The 21,631-nt window shown below is 46.1% G+C and overlaps 1 protein-coding gene across 6 annotated transcripts in view; it reads left to right on the top strand.

Annotated features, from left to right (window-relative positions):
• Runx2 (RUNX family transcription factor 2) overlaps nt 1-21,631 on the top strand; it is a 239,385-nt gene that overhangs the window by 123,162 nt on the left and 94,592 nt on the right. For 2 of the 6 annotated variants that reach the window (XM_075980691.1, XM_075980688.1), the window contains 2 exons: nt 4,219-4,284; nt 5,821-10,144. The exons of 2 other annotated variants lie outside the window; for them this stretch is intronic. In XM_075980691.1, coding sequence (XP_075836806.1) covers nt 4,219-4,284; nt 5,821-6,296 — 542 coding nt within the window. In that variant the 3' untranslated portion in view covers nt 6,297-10,144. Of the gene's footprint in view, nt 1-4,218; nt 4,285-5,820; nt 10,145-21,631 lie in introns of those variants that run through there. 2 more of the 6 variants (XM_075980693.1, XM_075980689.1) reach the window with 1 other exon arrangement.

Genomic DNA, 21,631 nt, shown 5'->3' with positions numbered 1-21,631 from the left:
GAACAGACTAAGAAACAGCTAATAAGTCAGTGGAGGCGCGAGCAAGGGCTCGGAAGAGCGGTGCAGAGGACTACTGTTGGAAGGGAAGCCAAATAGGACGTTGTTCCTTATGCAGGCAGTTGGGATGGGGCAGCCGAAGTGTTGAAGCAGAAGGAGCCTCTGCAACCAGAGAACAGCAGCCCTGGGTGGGTCTTGTGTGGTCTGTGTGCCCGGGAAGGATGTCTCAGGTTAATAAAAAGTTCATGAGCTTCATTTGAGATTTGTTGAAGCAATAACTCCTGCCAGGTAACTGCCCCCAAAGTATCTCTGAAATTAACACCTGGCTGCCAGGCAGCTGGCTTTTCCTGTCACACAGTTGTGTCCTTAGCTCACGGACGGGCTCTGAATGTGCTGATGTTTCGTTAGATTCAAGGCTCTTTGTATTTCTTCTGCCTCTGTCTGCTCCTTCGGGTCATGTCGGTTCTGCTTACTGTTTAGTCAGGACGCTAACATGCCCCGTTTCCCAGCTGACACCCCTTAGTAACAAGTACTTTTCTATCCCCAAACTCCAATTTCCTTTGATTGTAAAGACCTCCTTGCTGTTTTCAATAACAACTGTTTAGCTACGGTCTACTAAATGATATATGTATCATAAAGACAGGGCTTAGAAATGGCGATTATTAGCTACTGTGCTGTGGCTCTGTAGCTCAGTGGTAGAGAGCTAGTCTAGTATGCCTGAGGCTATAGGTTTGATTCCCCAGTACTTCCAAAAAGGAGAGGAGGGCCAGAAAGTTACCTCAGTGCCAATGATGTCTTTCAGCCATTATGGGTACCCACATATGTATAGCGCGCGCGCGCACACACACACACACACACACACACACACACACACACGGAGTAAATAATTTTTTAAAAAAGAGAAGACTGAGTATTCCCATTCATAAGCCCTGACAGGAGAAATCTGTGCCTTCTGCAGCTGTCTTTAACTGTGAGTCAGGCATGATCCAGGGTAAGCAGCACTGGGGAATAGATCATGAAAAAACGGTGGTAGGCGATAGGAGACCCGAGAGCCAAGTCCAAGGTTCTCCTGTATTCCTCCTGTCTGGGTTTCACACACTTTCCCCTTCTCTGAAGACTCCAGAAACCTCACTAGGTAAGGAGAGCCTGCAGGCTTTCCTCTCACAGACCTTGTGGGTAGAGGCAGTTTTTTTTTCTTTTAACTTTGACTTTGTTTTTATTTGGGCCTCGTGCATTTTGTGGATGTATCCTTCCCAGTCTGTGTGAGCCTGTGAGGGGCTCCTGCCGCTGCTTTCCACAGCAAGACTCTTAGAGTTCCCCCTTAAGGCGGTTGCGTTTGTTTGCATGCTGTCCAGCTGTGGCTGGGGGTGGAGACAGCAGCTTCAGAACAGAGCGCATCTGTAGGAAGCCAGGGCATCCCAAGGGATGGAGCCCTTGACCTGGATTCCATTCTTCTTGTACCCTGAGCAACTGGAACCGGTTGCTGTTTATCAGGTTAGATCCACGATGTGGCCAGAATGGAGCATAAGAGGGTTTCCCCAATTGGTAATCATCACTGGGGTGACACTGAGATACCTAAAGAGTCTACTTAAGTAGTTTCCAATTAGACAAAGTGAGAGAAGTGGGGAGGGGGGCTGTGATCGGTTCAACCCGATTCCTCAAGGGTAGCACAGACTACTTGTCTTCTCTTAGCAGTCACAGGGTGTCTGTCTCTGGCTCTGCTTCCTTCGCTGTGCTTCACTGTGTGGGGATGCTGAGTGAAGGAAGAGCTCCTCTCTGACTTGGACTCCCCTAGCTGTCAAGTGTGGATTAGACGACAATCCATGGGATGGTTAGACTTTCCCATTAGCATGCTTTGACCAGCAGGAGATCCATGGCTAACTTGGGAGACCAGGGGACATAGCATAAAGAGTTATAGGTACATTTTTCTTTCCTAAGACAGTCCTGGCTGGTATCAAATGCACAGAGGTTTGCCTGGTCTGCCTCTGCCTCCCGAGTGCTGGGATCCAGGATACACACCAGCACTGCCCAGCTGATAGGTACAAAGTTTTGTGGAAATCATTTTTAGTCCTCCAAAATAGTCACCCAAGTGTGCAGTCTGCCACGGTTTTCAGGTTTACTGTGTTTGTGTCGCTCCATTCCTAGGTTGAGTCAAACTAGCCTATCAGGAAGATGCGTCATCCTGGAGGTTCACTGACTTCTGTCAGCCACCAGGCACTTGAAACACTATTTTGAAGCTGTGATTTTATTTTGAGATAGGGATCTCAGCCCTGTAGCCCAAACTAGCCTGGAACTCACTATGTAGTCCAGGGTTAAACATGCATAGTCCTACCGTAGCCTTCTGGTGCTGGATTGCAGACTTAACTGCACCCCAGGTTAATTTTGAGACTCTTCCAACCAGGTCTCATGTGGACAGTAGAACCCTCAATTTCCTGGCTGTTTCCATTTTTTTTTAAGTACAGTTTAGTGTACCTTGTACATGAACAAGATCATTTACGGCCAACAGCACAAAGAATGACCTTAGCTTTATTTACTCAGTGGATGACAGCAGCTGGAGCTTTAAGATGTCTGGGTTGCTCTGAGGCGACAGGCCTGTCACCGGGGAGGAGGGGTTACATGCACAAAGTTAGATGGGTTTACTAGTACTTTTAGAATACTCCAGGCTTTCGTCTCGTGGGCATTTTTTAACAAGCCAAGTCGACATTTCCCATAGTCAATTCAGTATATGTTTTTAACTATTTTTTTTAAGTTTGTGGCTGTAATGTGGCTGATGACACAAAGGAACAGTGTCATTGTCAAAATCACCCGAAAAGGAGATATAAAAAAAACCACAGCACTCGTATAAGACAGATGACAAGTTCAGGTGCAGACTGAAGGGAGAGAAGCTGAAGTTGCCTTTCTTCCCTCTGGAACAATGATTGTAAATAAATTGGGGTTTCTATTAGGATTCTTCCCACCTGCCCATCATACATGAAAAAAGTTCTTATTTCTTCATACCCTATACACCGCAGTCAGCTTCAGAAATAACACCTGCTCACATGAAATGACTGAGAAAATTCCGGAAAACACTATTGTTCATAGATTTCAAGGAATCTCTTCTAGTCCCTTTCAAGTCTACTTTAGTTCATTCAGTCAAGAAAGAGCTGGTCCTCAAGACATCACAGTCTCAAAGAAGTGGCTGGTCACCATGCGGTGACCCCAACAGACACTTGCCCCATTGTTTTCCATGATGACAAATGAACCCCAACCAGAGCTCACCCATCGAAAGGTGACTGTCGGTTTGTGTTAGTTAATGTCTCTAAACCCCAAAACTACAGCTATCTTGGCATATGCCGCCGAGCAATAAAAACATCAGCAAAATGTAGCAGCTAAAATAGTGCTGTGTGGTTGGAGAAAACACAAAGCCTTATCAGACTTTACTAGCAGGGTCCCCCATAAAGAGTTTTAATAAAAACTTTGGCATCAAAATAAGTGAAGCCATATGGAATTTTAATTATTCCTAAAATGTAGTTTTAAGGAAAAATAAATACATGTAGAAGCCTTTAAAAAAAACATTCACCTGCCTATCTGTAAGTGAAGTCTGTGCTGCTTTGGAGGGGCGAATGTTGACGTTTGAAGTGTGACTCCTTTCCTTTTTAAATGACTACAGTTATTCTGGCCATGTGCTCTGGGTACTGAACTTCCTGCACAGGGAAGTGGCCTGCCTGTGTCTGTTAGGCTGGCCCCTCCACTCCATCTAAGATGCTGTGGGGCAAGAAGGCAGCTGAGGACCACCTGTGGCCTCTGCTTGGGGTCCGCACTGTCTGCAGGGGGCCATAAATACAGCGCAGGGAGGTGGGGACTCTCATCTGCTCCCGTTTCTGATTTGCACACCATCGCCTAAAACTCGGGCTTATCCAAATCTCCTTTAGGGGGAGGGGGGAGGGAGAGGACAGGCAAGGGAGTGAGGGGGTTATAAACAGCAAACCCTAAGTGCCTGGCTGCATGCATTTCAGTTTGTCATCTTGAAAGTGTTTGCTTCTACTGTTGGAGGCAGTTCATTTGCTGTGCGCCTTCTGCAGATGGGCCCGTGGGTTCTGGGAAGGCACTAATGAGGGATGGGAACCTCCCCCCCACACCCCAAGGCCGTTCTTTCTCCTCCTGCTTTGGAATTAATGTCATAGACCAGATGTCAATGCTAGAGCTGGAAGGGAACTTAGAGTTCGTCCCCTCCTTTTCCAGATGATGACACTGCCACCTCTGACTTCTGCCTCTGGCCTTCCTCTCTCAGCAAGAAGAGCCAGGCAGGTGAGACTTCACAATTGCTGGGGGGCTGGGCTGGGCTGTCTTCTGGTTTGTGAGAGAAAGGTTTTGTTAACCCCATGTTGCTTTCAAGCAGTTACTTTGTATGACAAATGTATTCCATGCCTGAATCCCAGCTCTAGGTGAAGGTACAAGCAGTGTGCATTCTTACAAACACCAACCACCAGCCATCAGGCCTTTTGGGACACTTATTTGAAACGATCCCTTCAGTAAACATCAGACTGTCCCAGAAGAAAGCCTGAGCACCAACTGGGCTGAGGGACTTTCACTTGCAGCTAAAACCTGCAGCAAATGCAGATGCAGAAAAGCCAAATCAGAAAAGAAAGGGAAGCTTCAGTGTCATAGTCTTAGCGAGTGACATTGATGTTACCAAAGGGCTTGCCATAATTCTGTCAATTCTAGAAAATTACAAGGAACCCCAAGATCACAGCTATGAGTTTTATCTATTTCAGAAGACTGGCTTGCACGTGCAAAGTCTCTAGCTGTGCCTTCAGGAGGTAGACGGCAGACGGCTCTGCTAAGGAGGCACACTGGTAGCTTCGAATGTGGAAGTTCCAGAGGGAAGCCATGTCTGCTTCTGTGCTTTTAAAGCCCCCCAAAACTTTGAAAGCCCACTTTAGTGCAGGGTTCAGGCGATCAGCCGAGAGCCCTCCTTTTAATCTCTCCTTGGCCTGAAACATTTAGAAAAATTGCCATGGGCACCCGACCTAAATCCGGTTCTGTGTCACTCCTCAAGATTCTGAAAGGCAGTGACTGTCTAGGTCCTCACCCCCTCCACCCTCCCACGCACCCCACCCCACCTTCAATACCTTCTCACTTAGTTATGACTCAAGGGAGAATTTCTGAGGACTCTCCCCAACACCCCCAGAGAAGCAAGATAGTGTTAGATTACCATTGAAATCTGCTTTGATTTTTTTTTTTTTTTTTACCATGGCTACAATGAGGATTGTAACAAGGTCTTAAATTCTTTTAAAAAGAATAAGGAGGAATATGTTGAGGGAATCTGTTTGATGTACTTATCTTAACAAAGAAGCCCCCCTCCCAAGGGCTAAAATAATAAATCTTTAGAATTTGTTTACACTGAGTTAGGAAAAATGAGTTGGTCTGATTTAGTACAAGTTTCACTTTAGATATCTAAAGTGTAATAAGAAACAAAAAGAGAGATGGGGTGGGGTGGGAACTGTCAATGAAGGTCCAGTCTTAAAGTCTGGTGACAGATCTGGTGACTTGGGGGTTGGGTTGGCTTCCACACAGGGCCTAGCATACATTTGGCTTTAAAAAGTCCTTCGGGATTTTCGGGGCTGGAGAACTTAAGGATAAATGCCATTAAGATTGTAACGTGGGGAAAGCCAAGCCCCAGGTGAGCAGTGCGTTTGAAAATCTGTTTGTGACTTGCTGTTCCTTGGGAGAAAGCTAAAGTTTTCTTTCTTTTTTTTTTCTTAAATCTTGTAAAAAAATTCTATCATTTTAATTGATATTTACAGATGTTTCCCCCTCCCCATCTTCTGTTATAATTTTTAGGTGCTTCAGAACTGGGCCCTTTTTCAGACCCCAGGCAGTTCCCAAGCATTTCATCCCTCACTGAGAGCCGCTTCTCCAACCCACGAATGCACTATCCAGCTACCTTTACTTACACCCCGCCCGTCACGACAGGCGTGTCCCTCGGCATGTCCGCCACCACTCACTACCACACCTACCTGCCACCACCCTACCCCGGCTCTTCCCAAAGCCAGAGTGGACCCTTCCAGACCAGCAGCACGCCATATCTCTACTATGGCACTTCGTCAGCGCCCTATCAGTTCCCCGTGGTACCGGGAGGAGACCGGTCTCCTTCCAGAATGCTACCGCCATGCACCACCTCGAATGGCAGCACGCTATTAAATCCAAATTTGCCTAACCAGAATGATGGTGTTGACGCTGATGGAAGCCACAGCAGTTCCCCAACCGTTTTGAATTCTAGTGGCAGAATGGATGAATCTGTCTGGCGACCATATTGAAATTCCTCAGCCGTGGCCCAGTGGCATCCAGGGGTCACATCCCTCATGTGTTAATATATACATATATAAAGAGAGTGCATATATATGTATATTGATTAGTCTATCTAGAAGATTTCTCAGTCCATCCCTAGTCGTGATCTTGCAACCCTAAGAGGGTAGAGACAGTCATAACTGGGTCTCATGTTGTTTACTATTTAAGATGTCCCCTTTACCAAGGAAGAAATGGTCAAAGGTGTTGTTGTCTGGTCTGTTTTCATAAGTAACCTGTTCCTTTGCCAATTCAGAGAGGAGGACTCCGGGTTCAGGAGGAAGAAGAGCCAAGCCACTTCCTCCCTGTCCTTTGAAACCACAGCTTCGGCTGTGTAGGGCTGGTGCGCTCTGCAGACCAGCCTGCAAAGCCGGCTGTGTGGTGCACTTGCTCGCTCACTCAGAAAGGGCGGAGGTAGCGTGAATGCCGCATCCAGGGCTGTCCATTCTGAATGCCTGTTCCAAGGTTTGCCTTCAGACTTGCTGCAGGCACGCGTCTGAACTTTTGAGTTCACTTATTATCTTTGTTTCCTACTCTAAGAAAGTGACTTCAGAAATACTGATCAGGATAGATTATTTTATTTTACTTTTTTGTACTCCCCCATCTCCCCCATTTAACCAAAATGAAATCCTCCCGACCCCCACTTTCCTTCCCCTTCTCCCTTTATGCAAAACTGAAAATGGCAATACCTTATTATAGCCATAATGATATAGTGTTTGAGTTGGCTGTGTGTTATTTGTTTTTCTTTTTTTTAAATTATGAATATGTGTAAAATCTGAGGTAACTTGCTAACGTGAATGGTCATATAACTTTAAAGATATATTTATAATTATTTAATGACATTTGGACCTTTGGAACATTTCTTAGTGTAATGATATGTTGACTTCGGTCTCTAAAAGTGCTTTTTCTTAAATAACAAATTTCTTCAGTGGGCTAGAGCCATATCTGAAATATTGCTAAGCAATTTCAATTCCTTCAGGCACAATGTGGTTTTTGAAGATAACTTCCATCTCCAAATATTTTAGATGTAGTTGTTTTTGTGATGTATGAAGGAAATGCTGTTTCATTCTTTCAGGTCTTTGATTGCCTCTGATACAGCTTTTTACCTTTTAAAGCAATAATTAAAGATTTAAAAAAAAACCAAAAACAAAATACCTAAGGACCTGTAGCCCTTTAACACTTACTGTGGTCCCTTTACCAGCATGAAATGCTGGAGACATATGGTTTCCTAATTTCTTTCTTTTTGGGGTGGTGGTGGTGGTGGCATGGTCTTTATGGTTCTTGTCGTATTAAAAAGCCAAACACAAGTGAATAACTGCAGAAAAGTGTTCTGTGGTCTCAGAGTTAAGCAGAACTCTAAATCGCAGGCTTCGTGGTTGAGAAGCTAGTCAGCTGAAAGCCACACGGGTGGTAAAGGCTCAATCACGACATGTGTAGTGTAGGGAGCTCAGACACACCAGGCCTCTGCCCCGTCAGCCTTACCACACAGTCATTCATGGAAGCCCAAAGTGCCTTAGCCAAGGAGGGCCTCCAGCGGCCTTCCAAGGAGCAGAATGAAGTCACTGTCCTAGGGAAGCTGGTCAGCTCAAGTCATGGCCACTGTGGCTGCTGTCAGTAGACACAGCCCGTGAGAACCTCCATGAATCCCTTGATATTAGCAGCTCTCACTAGGGAGGGCCAAGAGCAGGGAAGCCCATGTGCCGACTGGTGTCCGCCATTGCGTGTGAATTTGAGACCCAGCCCTCCTGGAGGATGCACTTTGACCATTGCTGGGACCTTGCAGCCAATCCCTGAGTGTGAAACCTTAATCCAAGCCAGGGATTCTTCAATGACATCACTAGGCAAATGCCCGCACTCTTCCTGCACAGGCAGTGGGGGGTGGGTTGGGGTGGAGGCCCCCTTCCTTTGAATCCTGAGTCCTCCTAAGCAGAGCTCTGCAGACACTTGCCTTTCGCCCCCCCACCCCACCCCCTCGCTTTCTGTCCTTTCTCAGGTTGACCTTTGTCCCAGTGTGGGACAGTCTGGGCGCAGGTGGTCCTGTGTGTGCCTCCAGTCTGGGTTTCCCTTAGAATCCCTCCTAACTCCTTCTGATACAAATCGAGGGGGGAAGAAAGCCCCCACTGAACCCAAACACTTTGCCTTCTAAAGGCTGTGTACCAAGTATGTTCAGATAGATAAGCCACTTTGTATTTCTCAAGCGGGAAGCCGTAACCGATGCTATTTATTGTCGCGTGTGGTAGCTTGAAGCACACCACCGTCCATGTGTTTGTCCACTTCAGCAGCGCTTACAAAAGCCAGTGTCTGGTCACACTTGTCAGCTTGCATTAACTGACATGAAGATGTTATCATCGGTGCCAGCTGCACCCTATTTAATTTTTTTTAAAAAGGGGGTACTATATTTCTACATTATTTCTTAATGTTAAAGGGCTTCTTAAAGTTTACAATACACATATTAAGGGACTAGAGGGGATGTGCTAGTGCCCTGTTGTTACTGTAGTGGCTGCAGGCAGCAACCCTGAGATACTTTGAAAACAGGTTGTTTCCCTCTGCCCTCCCTTTGAGAAAATTTCAAGTATTTCTCTCCACCTTTCAGCCACCTCACTGGGTGGCTCCCATTACTCAGAACCTATTCTTTCTTCTGTTTTTTTTTTAGGGGGGGTGCGGCTAGGATTTTAAAATCCCCTTCCTCTTCCCTTGTCTCTTTAACACTCCGTTTGCACTGGGTCACATGTATGATTTCTGGTTTTTAGACCAAAGCAATGTCTTATTTACATCTGGAACCATCTATGTGTACTAACCAATGCCCTCCCCACCCCCCGACACACACACACACACACACACACACACACACACACACACACACACACACACAGAGTTCTCAAAGGAGCACAAACATCCCTGGGATTTACGTCGGACCGGCACAGCCAGATTTTTAGAAAAACACTCTTCAGTGTCTCAGAAATTTTAACCTAGGCCATAGCTCAGATCAGGTACCATGGTTTTAGTTTTAGGTTAGGGAATGAGAGACTTAACAGATTTAACTACTGTTTGCTCTCTAAACTGTCTCCTCCTTTACCCAGAGACCCTTGGGAAACAAACAGAGAAACATCTCCACATCTTTAGAGACTGTCCAGGGTAGATTCAGAAGGGAGGAGCCATGTTGGGGGTTCCGTCTACTCCAAGGAAAGGGACTGACAAACCTACAGAGAGAGAGAGAGCATTAGTAGAAGCAATGATAGCCACAGTATTGAAAAGAATAAGAAACAATAAAAGACAATTCTTCCAAACTTTGAATTTGTTGTTCTTAAAATAGGTAATGCATCTAAAACAAAGATTGTTTCCTATGTGAGAACTTTCATAGCTGTCTGTTTACTTCATGTTTACAAGTAATTGTTTGCTTTGTAATGCAGTACTTTAAAAATATACCAGCCAAGACCATAACTTACAGTCATTTCCTAGGTATTATGAATAAAACTCCATGTCTTTTGATATGCCTACCATTCTTAGATTTCTGTGGAACAACAACAACAACAAAATTGTAGCATTTTGTGTAAATACAGCGTTTGTTTTTATGTTTTATTTCTCTGATTGCTATTGCCCGAGATTTGCTTTCCATGCCCGTATTGTACAAATTCTGCTTTGTGCCACAGGTCATGATTGTGGATGAGTTTACTCTGGACTTCAAAGGGACTATTTGTATTGTATGTTGCAACTGTAAATTGAATTATTTGGCATTTTTCCCTCATGATTGTAATATTAATTTGAAGTTTGAATTTAATTTTCAATAAAAAGGCTTTTTTTGTTTGTTTGTTTTTCGTTTCGTTATGTGTGTATCCTGGGTCTTTTCTCGTTCGTGTCTGACATCCACTCCTGCCTACACCTTCCAGGATGTACCAGAGCTAGGTAAAAGCAGAAGTTCTTTACTCCTTGTGAGAAAGGGGGGCGTCATAGTGAGCACTGTGCTGTTGTTTGCCGTGCTTCTGGAGGAGTAGACAGAAACTCCAGCCATCAACATGTCTTTAGCGCCTGAGCCTGAAGCTTGGGGTGGCTATGCCATTCTCCTGCAAAGCCCCTGAATTCGGGTCTGGATGAGCCTGGGTGTGTAGACCTCTGAGACAGGAATGGGACCCAGCAGTGACCACCCCCTTCTGGTTTTAGTCAGATCCCAGGCAGCCCAGATAGAGGGAGCTGTCCATTTTCCTTCCTATACTTCTTTTGGGGTCTTCAGAAATAAAAACCCAAGTCCAATGATGATTAAAACAGACCTTGGCCCAAAGGACTTTGGCCTCAGAAGCTTTCTGCTAGGGAAGCTAACTGTATTTTGGGGGTTTTGTTCTTTCTTTTTGGCCAATGCTTATTTTTGGTAAGTCCTTCCTTTTCCATGAGATTGAGAAGTTACTTGTTTCATGGTCTGTCTGTTTTGACTTACCAAGGTTCTAATGCAGGGGTCCAGAGACCCTGGTTAGAGATGTTAGGTCACTGGCCATATCGCTTCTTTATCCCAATAGGGTAGCGACTTCCCCTAAGAGGGCTGTTCCCCAAGAAATCTTGGAAGCAGATTATTTCTAGGGGAAGAGCCATCCTAGAAGAACATGGCTGAGCTATGGCCAGAGAATTTGTTTGTAACTCTTTCAAGATGAATATTTATTTATTTCAATTAAACATTCCCGTGACTTTTAAAGGCGTGGGGAGGGGCACAGAAGCGCTCTCTCTTGTCCCCTGCCACATCCCTTCACTCCTCTGAACCTTGAGTTTCTAGCTTACTGTCTAGACCTTGACGTGGACATTTCCCCGACATTCTCCTTTGCTTTCCAGACTGTTTTCAAGCCTCATAAATACAAACATGTGTCTCTGTTCTCTGTTCAGTTCTCTGCTGTGTCCAGAGTCTTGAGGGGCAACCTCTTACCTACTGGATGCCAAGAGAACCTCTCAATCCCCACCACCAAAAATACTTCTAGGCATTACCAAATGGGTAGCATCTCCATGGGTTGGAGGCTTTGCCTAAAGTCTTCTGTGGAACTGGGATGAGGGTATAACTGAGCTGGTGGGAAGGGATGCTGCCCACTAAGCCGAGGTCACTAGCAGAAGGCTGAAGGGCTTCCCATTATGCTTGAGGGCCTTTATCCATCCCGATGGACCTAGGGATTGATTAGAGCAGGAGAATGCTCCTGCTGTACTTCTCTCTGCCGCCTTTCAGCTGATCTGAAGGCTGCCGTGAGGCCGGCATTTCCCCCTGGCTGCTCTGTTTTCTCACTGCAACAGCAGGCGGAAGAAGAAAGTCCGTTCTCCAGTGCTTTTGACCCCTCGTGTCCCAAATATTTAATCATGAGACATTTCTGTGAGAGTGGGAGTTTCCTGTTAACTCAATCCCAGCCGAGACTGGCCCAATAAACACCTTAGCTCTCTGTTACAGAGTTTATTTGGCTGGGCAATGGGTATCGCCATGTAAACAGGAAGCCCCTGGAGTTATTATCTACAGATGTGGTTGAAGAGCCACATGTTTGTATTTATGAGACTTGAAAACAGTCTGGAAAGCAAAGGAGAATGTCGGGGAGCCCTTGGTCACAGTGAGCACAGGTCTTACAGCAATGCAGACTCTCTGCCCCTCCCCCCATTTCTTTTGAGAATGGATGAGACACAATACAGATATAACCAAGAAGTCACCGTGAAAGCAGGGATTAATTCCTGTGAGTTAAGCCACCACCTCTATATGCGCTACCAGGTCAGAGGCAGGGAACTGTGGCCTCCATTCCAGACCCAGGTCTGTGAAAATCAGTTTAGAGACCATTCTAGAAAACAGAATATTGAGGGCACTGAAAAAGTGGGTGACTTAGGACAACAGTGTTACAGCCTGAGGTTTTGCTTTTTCAGGGAAGGTGGAGGGCTATTTTTTTCTGACTCCTGTGATTTCACTGGTCTCACCAGGTTTCGTATGCAAGACCATGAACCCTTATACATTTGCTCCTAGAGCCCGTGCTGAAGGACGGGTCTACCCTACTTGCCACCCCAGGGCTGCTCATCTATGCACAGTGCAATGCATTCCCCACCCAGGGCTCTCCTTGTCCTTTCTGGGCTCTCTTCTTGGTCTTGGAGTTGTTTAAGAAAGGCCAGGTAGGAACTGGCCTTATTCTGGGCTCTGAGCAAAGGCAACAGACTCCTCCCTCCTTGCATTCTTCCTATGCATCCTGATCAGCCTTGCTGGGACTTCCTAGGGACTTCTCAGCCATAGCTATTCAATCTGGAGACCTTGGGAAAAGGAGTTTTAAAAGGTCTTCCTCAGAACTTAGATTAGGTAAAGATGTAGAGGATAAGAGACCAGGGAGGTGGTAGTGGTGGTGGTGGTGGTGGTGGTGGTGGTGGTGGTGTGTGGGTCCATGCAAGCACACCTGAAGGGAGGAAGGGAGAGGATGGCAAACCATTAAAGAAATTGAAGCGAACTGCTCCTGGGGATGGTATTGATTTGCCTGAGGCGTTTGTCATGACTGTAATTTCTCAGGGGCTTGGGAGAAGTACCACCATCCCATAGTTTCTAATTCTTCTTCACATGGACAAGGAGCAGCAGGCTCCTGGGGTTAACAAAGCTTGTTGGGCGTGACCTTTAAGAAGAGGTCATTACTAATTTTTGTAAAGCTTTCCTTCAAATGTCTCTTATGACTCAATCCAGCCCTGTTGTTCAGAGAAACTCAGCCAGTCAGAAAGCAGGAAGATGCAATTCGGGAAACTTGCCTAACCTTTACTAAGACTTCTTCATTTTTTTTTATTATGTCACAGTGATGTCTGGCCACTCAGTGCAGGGTTTTGGTTTTTTTTAAAACTTGTTTTATGCATTTATTTTAGCATTGCAAATGTTGCTTCTTTTTTTCCTATCACCTCCATATGTGTGGGCATGGTGTGCATGTGTGTTTGAGTGTGTATACTTACACATACATGGGGAAGATGTGCATGCATGTGAGGGCCCTAGGTTGACATAGGGAATCATCTTCAATCACTCCACACTGTGTTCATTGAGGCAGGGTCTCTCATTCGAAGCCAGGGCTCACTGAGATGGCCGTCCTGGCTCGCCAGCTCATCTCGGATCTCCTTCTTTCTTTTCCCTGTCTCTACCTTCAAATAGCTCTGGAATGGCCAGCAGTCTACCACATTCGCCTGCTTTCCTGTGGGTTCTGGGCATGCAAACTCAACTTGGTCTTCATGATTTTGAGTTAGGTACTTTACCCAACAAGCCACCTCCAACCACTCACTTCTTTCCGGCTATGTGTTTTTCCCAGCTCATTTGGTCCACTCGAGCTGCTAGAAAGTGAAGCATTCCACCTGCCATTCTCGTAAAACAAAAGCAAGCAAACACAACTTTCAGCAAAGAATTCTACCGGAAGGCAAAGTAACAAAGGAATGCAACTTGAGTTAGGACCAGAACAAAAATAAAAGCAGTCTTCAAGTGGCTGTGTGCTCTGCAGGTCTTAGGAAACTTCTGGGTCACCGGAAGTACTAGATAGAGTTAGCCTGAATGAAGGGTTAGCGCAGTTAGAGATGGTGCATCAGGTAGGGGTAGCACGAGCTCTCGAAGCAGATTGATAATAGACTGATGTAAGTGTGCAGATTTATTCTTTACAGCCAGCAAAAGCCAGCACGTAGCACAGCACTAACAAGGGCGGGAGTGCCCACAAAGTGCCTGAAGGCTTTTAATGCCTCGGACGCCCTCCCGCTTCCTATGCCAAGCCATTTTCTTGGTAGAATGTCATCTTTTCCAGCCAGTCAAGCAACCGACCCGTTTCACTTTCTCTCTCTCATTTCTGTCCATTCTCCCTGCTCCACATGAGAGAGAGGTCCATGGCTTCTGCTGGTCATGCCTTTGGCCTAAACTTTCCTCTGGTATTTAATATTTAAGATCATGAAAGTCATGATGGCTTTGTCCCTTTAGCAGGTGCTGAGGAAGTTGGGTGGGGATCTGTGAGAAGAAAAAAACATGTTTTAGTGTGGACATCTTGTCCTTGGTGCAAATGCCAAGATTACTATTGACGGTAGTTTTTACTGAAACCTTCCAGAACAGAGTGTGAACTCAGGTTGTGCTGAGAGAGGTTAGTGGGCCAACTTGCACTTCTGGGCCTTGAGAGGCAGAGGAGTATTAGGAAGGAAGCAAGTGCTGAATCTGAGCAAGGAGTTAAGTGGTTAATAGGAACTAAGGCTTTTTATTGGCTAATAAAACCTCTCAAGATTTTTTATATTATATGGTTCCTCCAGGCTCCTGGCACAGTGCTCAAAAACAGAAAAAGACAAAAACAACAGCAAAAGGCTAGAGCTTAAATACCAACGCAGCTCCAGTCTTGTTTACTTTTTCATTTCCGCAGTTGTAAAAAAAAAAAAGTACTTCAGATTTATCACACTGGAGCTCTGGACCAGAGATTCTTGCCTCCCCAGGAAGGAGAACATAAGCCCCGTGTCTGTGTTTCAGGAGAGGGAGACCCACGGTGGAGGCTTTGGAAAGCCTTGGCGGGGAGGAAGAGCAGACACTTCATGGACCACATCCCTGGTCCTGAATGCAAATGATCTCTGTCTTTTTATTACACGGGTACTGTTCTCCCGACAGAGCGGGATGTTCTTGTTTTTAATAATAGCCAGACCAGATGCTAACTGCTCCCCAGCGACATGCTGGATGAGTGAGAAGGCAAACAGCTGATTCCTGTTAAGAAGAACACCGAGAGAATAAGCCAGAAAGTATGAGAATTCTCTGGAAGCTTCTGCTTTGTAAACCCCTGTTTGGCAGGAAATCACAGAATCCGAGCTGAAAACACAATGTGTCCCCCTGCACCCGTTCCTTGTCCCGCTGCTTACTGGGACCCTGGAACTTTTGCCATGTAACCCTGTTCTGCATTATTCAGGGGACAGGCTCCAGGTTCCTCCAGAGGGAGAATCCAAAGCTCTGGGCCCTCGGACTTTGAATGACTGTAGAAAAATATCCATCAGTAGGAGGAACTTTTCACCGGTTCCTTTGCCATAGAAAACAGTGAAATCCTGACCGCGAGCCGATCTTTACAAACGGCACCTTTGTTCCATCTTTTTGACTCCTTCTTCCCCCTGTCAGAGTCCATCAATCTGCCAGATACTATTTTGTTTTAGAATGTGACCCATTTGCAACAGACTTTCTTCGTTCCCAGTGACCTATCAGAGATAGTATGGAGGCAGATTGCCTGATGTTATTTCCAGGAGACAGAGGTGTCCTGTGGCACGGGTCTATGTAGATAGAGCTTTCTAGATTTCTTGGGACTTGGCTCCCAGCATCAGCGGGAGGCTCACCCTACAGCCCCTCCCAAGGAGGCTCTTTGTTGTTCTTTTTGCTTCATCCTCCGTACCTCAAAGGTCCTCTTCCCAACTGTCATTCTTTCCCTCCAATGCTAAAAGCTCTTCCAATGCTTTTCTATTGTCCTCCTCTCTCACTGGCCTTGAGTCCAGGTGGCCCAGATTGCACAAGGGGCTCTGGGCTTAGAATGCCTTTGAAAGCCGTTGCTTTGATTGCTCTCTGGGAGTAAATCAGATCTGGTGGCCGTCACAGAATGCCCTGTGCACCTGGTACTGTTTTCAAGGTTTCTCTTGCCTTATCTCAGTTTTCCCAGCAGCCCAGGGACAGGTTAGCAGTGTTTCTGTTCCCATTTCACAGATAGGAAGCTGGGGTTCAGACTTGTCCCAGGTTACAGGGCTATTAAGTCTCAAGCCTAGATCTGCCTGATTGCAAAGACAGACCTCCTGAGCCATGGATTTGCATGCAATCTCCTTTCTCATCTATATAATGGAGGCTATGAGAAGTAAATGAGTTAACGAGATATGAAAATGCCTTGCAAGGTGTCTGGCACGTAATAGGTGTAAAATAGATGGTACCTATTATTATTACTCATGATAATTAAGACGATTATTTTAAAAAGCACACGAAAAACTTTCAATTAGTTTGAAACACAATAAAGCCAGAGCCACAAGTGGGATGATTTTTAAATACAATTTTGACATTTAAAAATCGGAAAGTGATAGTTTTCTATAGAATTTGAGCCCCTTTTCCTTTTTTTCAGAAGAAAATGTGCATGTGGTTCTAGGGCTTGAACCCCAAAGCCTGTGCTTGCTCGGCAAGGGCTGACACTGAGCTAAATCCCTGATTCAAATCAACTGAGTATTTGTTGTTTTGTTTTTCTATAAAACATGAAAACTACATTGGCACAGACTTCTTACCAGAGGCACCGTCCCTGTGGAGCATCGAGCTCTCCTGTCACAGCGGGCAGAGGGGCAAAGCACATCCACACGTTTGGAACAGAGACGGTGGCCCTAACTTGACCCCAGGTGTCTGCGGTCTCTTCCAAGGCTTTCCATTAGTTTCATATAAACACCGCTACTGGAGGGAGAAAAAAAAAAGTATTATTAAACTTAATTTGGCAGTTGTTGGACTCCTTTAACAGAAAAGAGAAAGACCACAGCCAAGAGATCTCTGTCAATTCCAATTCTCTTTTTTCTATGCATGGCTATGGGGTCCCCCCCCCGATGAAAGTAGAGCACCTGGTGCCCCTTTCTGGGTCCCTAAAGCCATGCAGTGGAGGGGAGGGTAGCTGAGGTAGAAGAGGATCCAGACCGATGATAGCTGCTACAGCTGGCAGTGGAACCCCTGGCGGGGGGCTAGGTTTTAGCACCAGAGTCTGGGGTTCTGAGGGAAGCCAGAGTTGAGACTATGAGTGTGCCCTAAATCACTCCCATCTTCTGAGTATCTTCAACACTTTCCCAGCAACTGAGATCCTGTTAATGGGAAGCCCGTTCACAAAATGACCCCTCTTTTCCCCAATCTCTCTCTCTCTCTCTCTCTCTCTCTCTCTCTCTCTCTCTCTCTCTCTCTCTCTCTCTCTCTGCAAATCTTTATTTATATTCAGTTCCGTGCTCTAGGCAGAATAGTATGTAAGATGGCGGCCCCCACCGGAAAGCTACTGAGGTACACTCCGTTTAGTCCACCTCAGATGTTTCTGCCACTCTTTTATTTACTCTAAGTCAGTCAGGATGACCAAAACCAAGGTTTAAAAAGTTAGGGACCAGAGAGACTGCTCAGTGGGTAGAGTGTTTGCTGGAGCCCACATTTTCCAGAACCCCTATAAACACGGGGCTGGTGTGGCAGCCGCCTGTAATCCCAGTGCTCAGGAGACAGACATGGTGGTCAGCTGGGCTATTGATAGACTCTGCATTTCAGGAGAAGCCCCGTTAAGAAGTGGAGGGCATCTGAAGAAAAAACTCCTGGGATACACACACACATGTGCACAAGTACTAGTGCACGCACACCCATAAACATCACACCTACAAGCACCCAAGTACACAGAAACAGTCAAACACACACACACACACACACACACTGGGGGGGAGGAAGCATTCACCATTCCTTTGTAGAGAGAATTGAGGTAGTTTTGATTTCTGTTTATGGCCAATTTCGTTTCCTTTTGCTCATTTCCTTTAGAGCTGAGCATTTGTAGGCTACTTCACATTGATCTGAGTCACAGGAAACCTTGGTTCCCACCACATGCATGTGTGACTCGGGGCTCCACACAGAAGAAGCTTCTCCTTCCTGTCACAGCAGCCTTGCAGCCAACCCTGCACTGGGGAGTCAGTGGAAGGGGGACAGCAGAAGGCTGCAGAGATGTGGGTTCCAGGTCTTTAACTCCTCCTAACTTGTTGCATGACCTTGAACAAGCCACTTCACCTCTCTTGACCCTCTCTTTAAGCATAGACAGTAATAAATTGCCTGCCAGATGGTCTGTTGACCATACAACGTTTACCTATAGACTTGAATTGGCTTTTAAAATGGAGAAATTATGGGGAGATTTAAGAGGCAGCTAGAGCCTGTCTAACGGCAAAGAGAGAATGGGCTCCATTGTTTCTCATGGCCCTGGAAAAAATGGTCATTTTGTGGAGAAAGAGGAAATGAAATCCCGAAGAGGTGAAGTCAGTTCTGCAAGATCACCCTGTGGGTGCAGGACTGGAGGCCAGGGGTGAGGACGTCTCTTTCCAGGAGCCCCTGGACGGTCACTTCTGTAACGGAAACATTGCTGGTATCGTATTTTCACCAAGCACTTAGTGGCTTCCCTAGTTTTCATGAACTTCATTTCCATTAGTTGCAAACTGAGTCAGACAGATCCCCTGAAACTTTGTTTTCTGTAATTCCCAGCCCACTGGGAATTATCTATATCACGCTCCAGCTAATCATGTTAAAGAGGGAGCGTTGCTCTCTGAAAGGCAAGGTGAAGTCAGCCTGCCATGTCTGGAATTGAGTAGGAGAGAGTTGAAGCCATTCATTGCCAGACAAAGCTGTCCTATCCACGGGTGAGGCTTTTCCAGCTGATTCTCCTGGGCTGGACAGGAGAGCTTTTCCAGTTCAGGCTCCTGTTGTCCATACTCAGCGTAGGCTCACTGGCCATGCAATGAAGACTCTTCTCTCATTTCCCATGCTGGTCGCTAGGACGGGGCCACTCTGTCACTTAACCTGATAACAAAGGTCATTTCACCTGTACCTCTTTGTTTTCCCTTTTCTGTTTGTATGACCTATAGCTGATGCCTCTTTAATTTAAGAATCATCAGGAGAGGGGGCTGGAGAGATGACTCAGTGGTTAAGACTGTTCTTCCAGAGGACCCAGGTTCAATTCCCAGTATCCACAAGGCAGTTCACAACTGTCTGTAATATCCAGTTCCAGGGAAACCAACACCCATGGCGAAATACCAATGCACATAAAATAAAAATAAATAATTAGAGAAAAGAACAAGGAGAAGAAGAGCATGCTAACAGGGCAATGGGAGCTCACAAGAGTCTAAAGTTGCCATCTGACAGAAGTTACAGTGTAATTAGGCGTAGCACACCCTCCCGGTTCAATGATAGTTCCGCTGTGGTTGTGCCAAAGGCTCTCCAAATCAAGAGCTTCTGCATTACGGAGAAGAAGGAGGTGGAATGCCAGGAGGACTCCAGCTTTAGCCTATCTACAGCTTGAGAAAAAAGTGACTCTTGCATCTCAATTCCCTAACCTAGTCTGAACTTAACGAAGGGGTTACATTTTTTATTTCAGTAAGCTTATATATGGGTTGAACACTTTCAAGACAGGATGGATATGTAAATGACTGAGACACACCCTGACGTCATGAAGAGCACCTGATCTGCCCCTAGGGACAGATAGAGACACTCCTCTTTGCACAGCAGGTGGTATAACAGAGATGTGATCCAAGGGCCTAGGGACACCAGGAGCAGCAAGCTCCTGGGACAGACACTGCATTTGAGCCTCATCTGGATGGGTGGTTTTATGCCATCTTGGGTCTGAAGCTAAAGCAGCACCCACTCTGCACCCTCCCTTTAGCACAGTACCCAGGAATAAAGTGTGCTGTCTGGGAGCACCAAGGCTCTTTAGAAGAAGAAGAGGCAGAGGGGGGCAGTACCCCACTCCAGCGAGAAGAGCAGGATGGGTTCTCAGAGGGGTTGGAGTGAAGGCTGAGGGGTGGGCACAGACTTAGCTGTGCAGCAGAAGAGAGGAGGTGGACTAGAAGTCATGCTTTGGGGAATCACACTCAACGAGAGCTGGCTTTAGCCTGGCAGGGAAGGTCATGCTTTAAAGATGCAGCAGCCCCAGGATATGCAGTGCCAAACCAGTCCTCTGAATAGGTGGTGGACTTGGGAAGTAAGGGATTCAAATTGAATAATTGAAAACCAAGATACATGACAAAAATAAACGTAAGATTTGAATGTTTAACAAAAGTGGGTATAGACAGCAGAAACCAATCAACTTGCAGCCCATACCTTTGATTGTTTTATCTAGTTGCTTACCCAACACCTATAGCCAGGTGATTTAAAGCCCAGATGGGGCAATGAGGAATAGGTTTGGCACAAAAGGCCTTCAGCATTCAGTAAGAAAGAGTGATGGGCATAAATAGTTGGGATAAGTCTGTACTCTGAATGGTTGGGCACACGCTGAGCCACCCTATCCTGAGAGGTGTCGTGCCTATGACTCCAGCTCTACCCATACTTCTGAGCTCTCCTTCGGAGGCCTACCATGCCCTCCAGGACTGCACACAGACTCCTCCAAGTCCACCCCAGCCATGACTGGGCTGTGGATCTCTCCTTTATAAAAATAAATTAGTCCGAACTCTCACCCTGGAAGAATGAGAATGTTTGAATTTCAAGAGAAGTTTTTGGGAGCCATTTGAGCCTCACCTCCAAAGCCCCTATAGGGAGCTTCTTGGAGATCCTTTTTTGGCACCTGGAGCTGCTGCATCCTCGCAGGCAGGCTGCGTCTCCCTGTCCAGCCAAAAACCAACCCTCATTCCTTCTTGCCCAAGCACTCTGTCCAGATCCCTTGCAATAAGAGGATTTGTGTCTTTAGTCATCATAGGTTAGGGTTAGATAGGTGGACGGGGCAGCGGGGGGGGGGGGTTGACTTTACCTGAGGTTCATTTGGAGACTTGAAGTTATTCTGCTCCTACGGGAGTTAGTTTATTGATTAATGGAATGTTTATTAGGGTTATCAGAACAAATAAAGCACATGTACATATCCATCAACCCACCCATACCCCTCCCAAACCACTGCCTGGTGAAACTCATTCTATTTCCAGCCCTGACATCATGCCAACTTGTCATTCTTTCTGGCCACATCAAGTTCCATCGGGTTTGAGTTTATTGGCCAGGCAGCGAAGTTTATGTTGTCACAGAAATTAGCCTTGATGGACAGGGATACGGCCAGGGGATCAGGAGAGCTCAGTAGACTCATGCTGTTGGCATGGCTTAGATGTTAGGGTGCCCGGAGCCCTCTCCAAGAAAAATCAAAGTTGGCTTTTTGCAGCAGCAAGCGAGTGCAACAAGACACTCCTGAGGGACAGGAGTCTGGACGTGATTGCGAGCTGTCCAGTTCCCTTTCCACCCATCTGCCAGCCCGCCTCCCTCCATAACCCCCCAGTGCCAAAATCCTCCCCTCACCATGAAGGCGGGACTCGGAGGCCTGAGGTTAAGCCTCTCTCTTCTACATTTCGTGGTTAGCTTTCGTAGTTTCTTGGCTGGTTGACAATGTTGGATAATAATTCAATATTTCTTACTGAAATACTTGACCTTATTGTTAGTTTTTGTGACAAGGGGAATTTAAAGGAGCTGCAAAAAATGCAAGCAAAGTGCGGCTGAAAAAGGCCAGGGTACGCCACAGAGCAGTGAACAGTTTCTTTTTCTGACATCTATAAAATTTAGGTGAAAACAGGTCAACATTGATCTTGGCAAATGGGAAAGCCAGTTCTATTGTTAGCAAACGGGCTTCAGATAGAAATTCGAGTC

The sequence above is a fragment of the Microtus pennsylvanicus genome, chromosome 7 (assembly GCF_037038515.1).
Source record: "Microtus pennsylvanicus isolate mMicPen1 chromosome 7, mMicPen1.hap1, whole genome shotgun sequence".
NCBI lineage: Eukaryota > Metazoa > Chordata > Mammalia > Rodentia > Cricetidae > Microtus > Microtus pennsylvanicus.
Note: the sequence above shows the minus strand (reverse complement) of the source record. Positions and strands in the feature narration are given on the sequence as shown.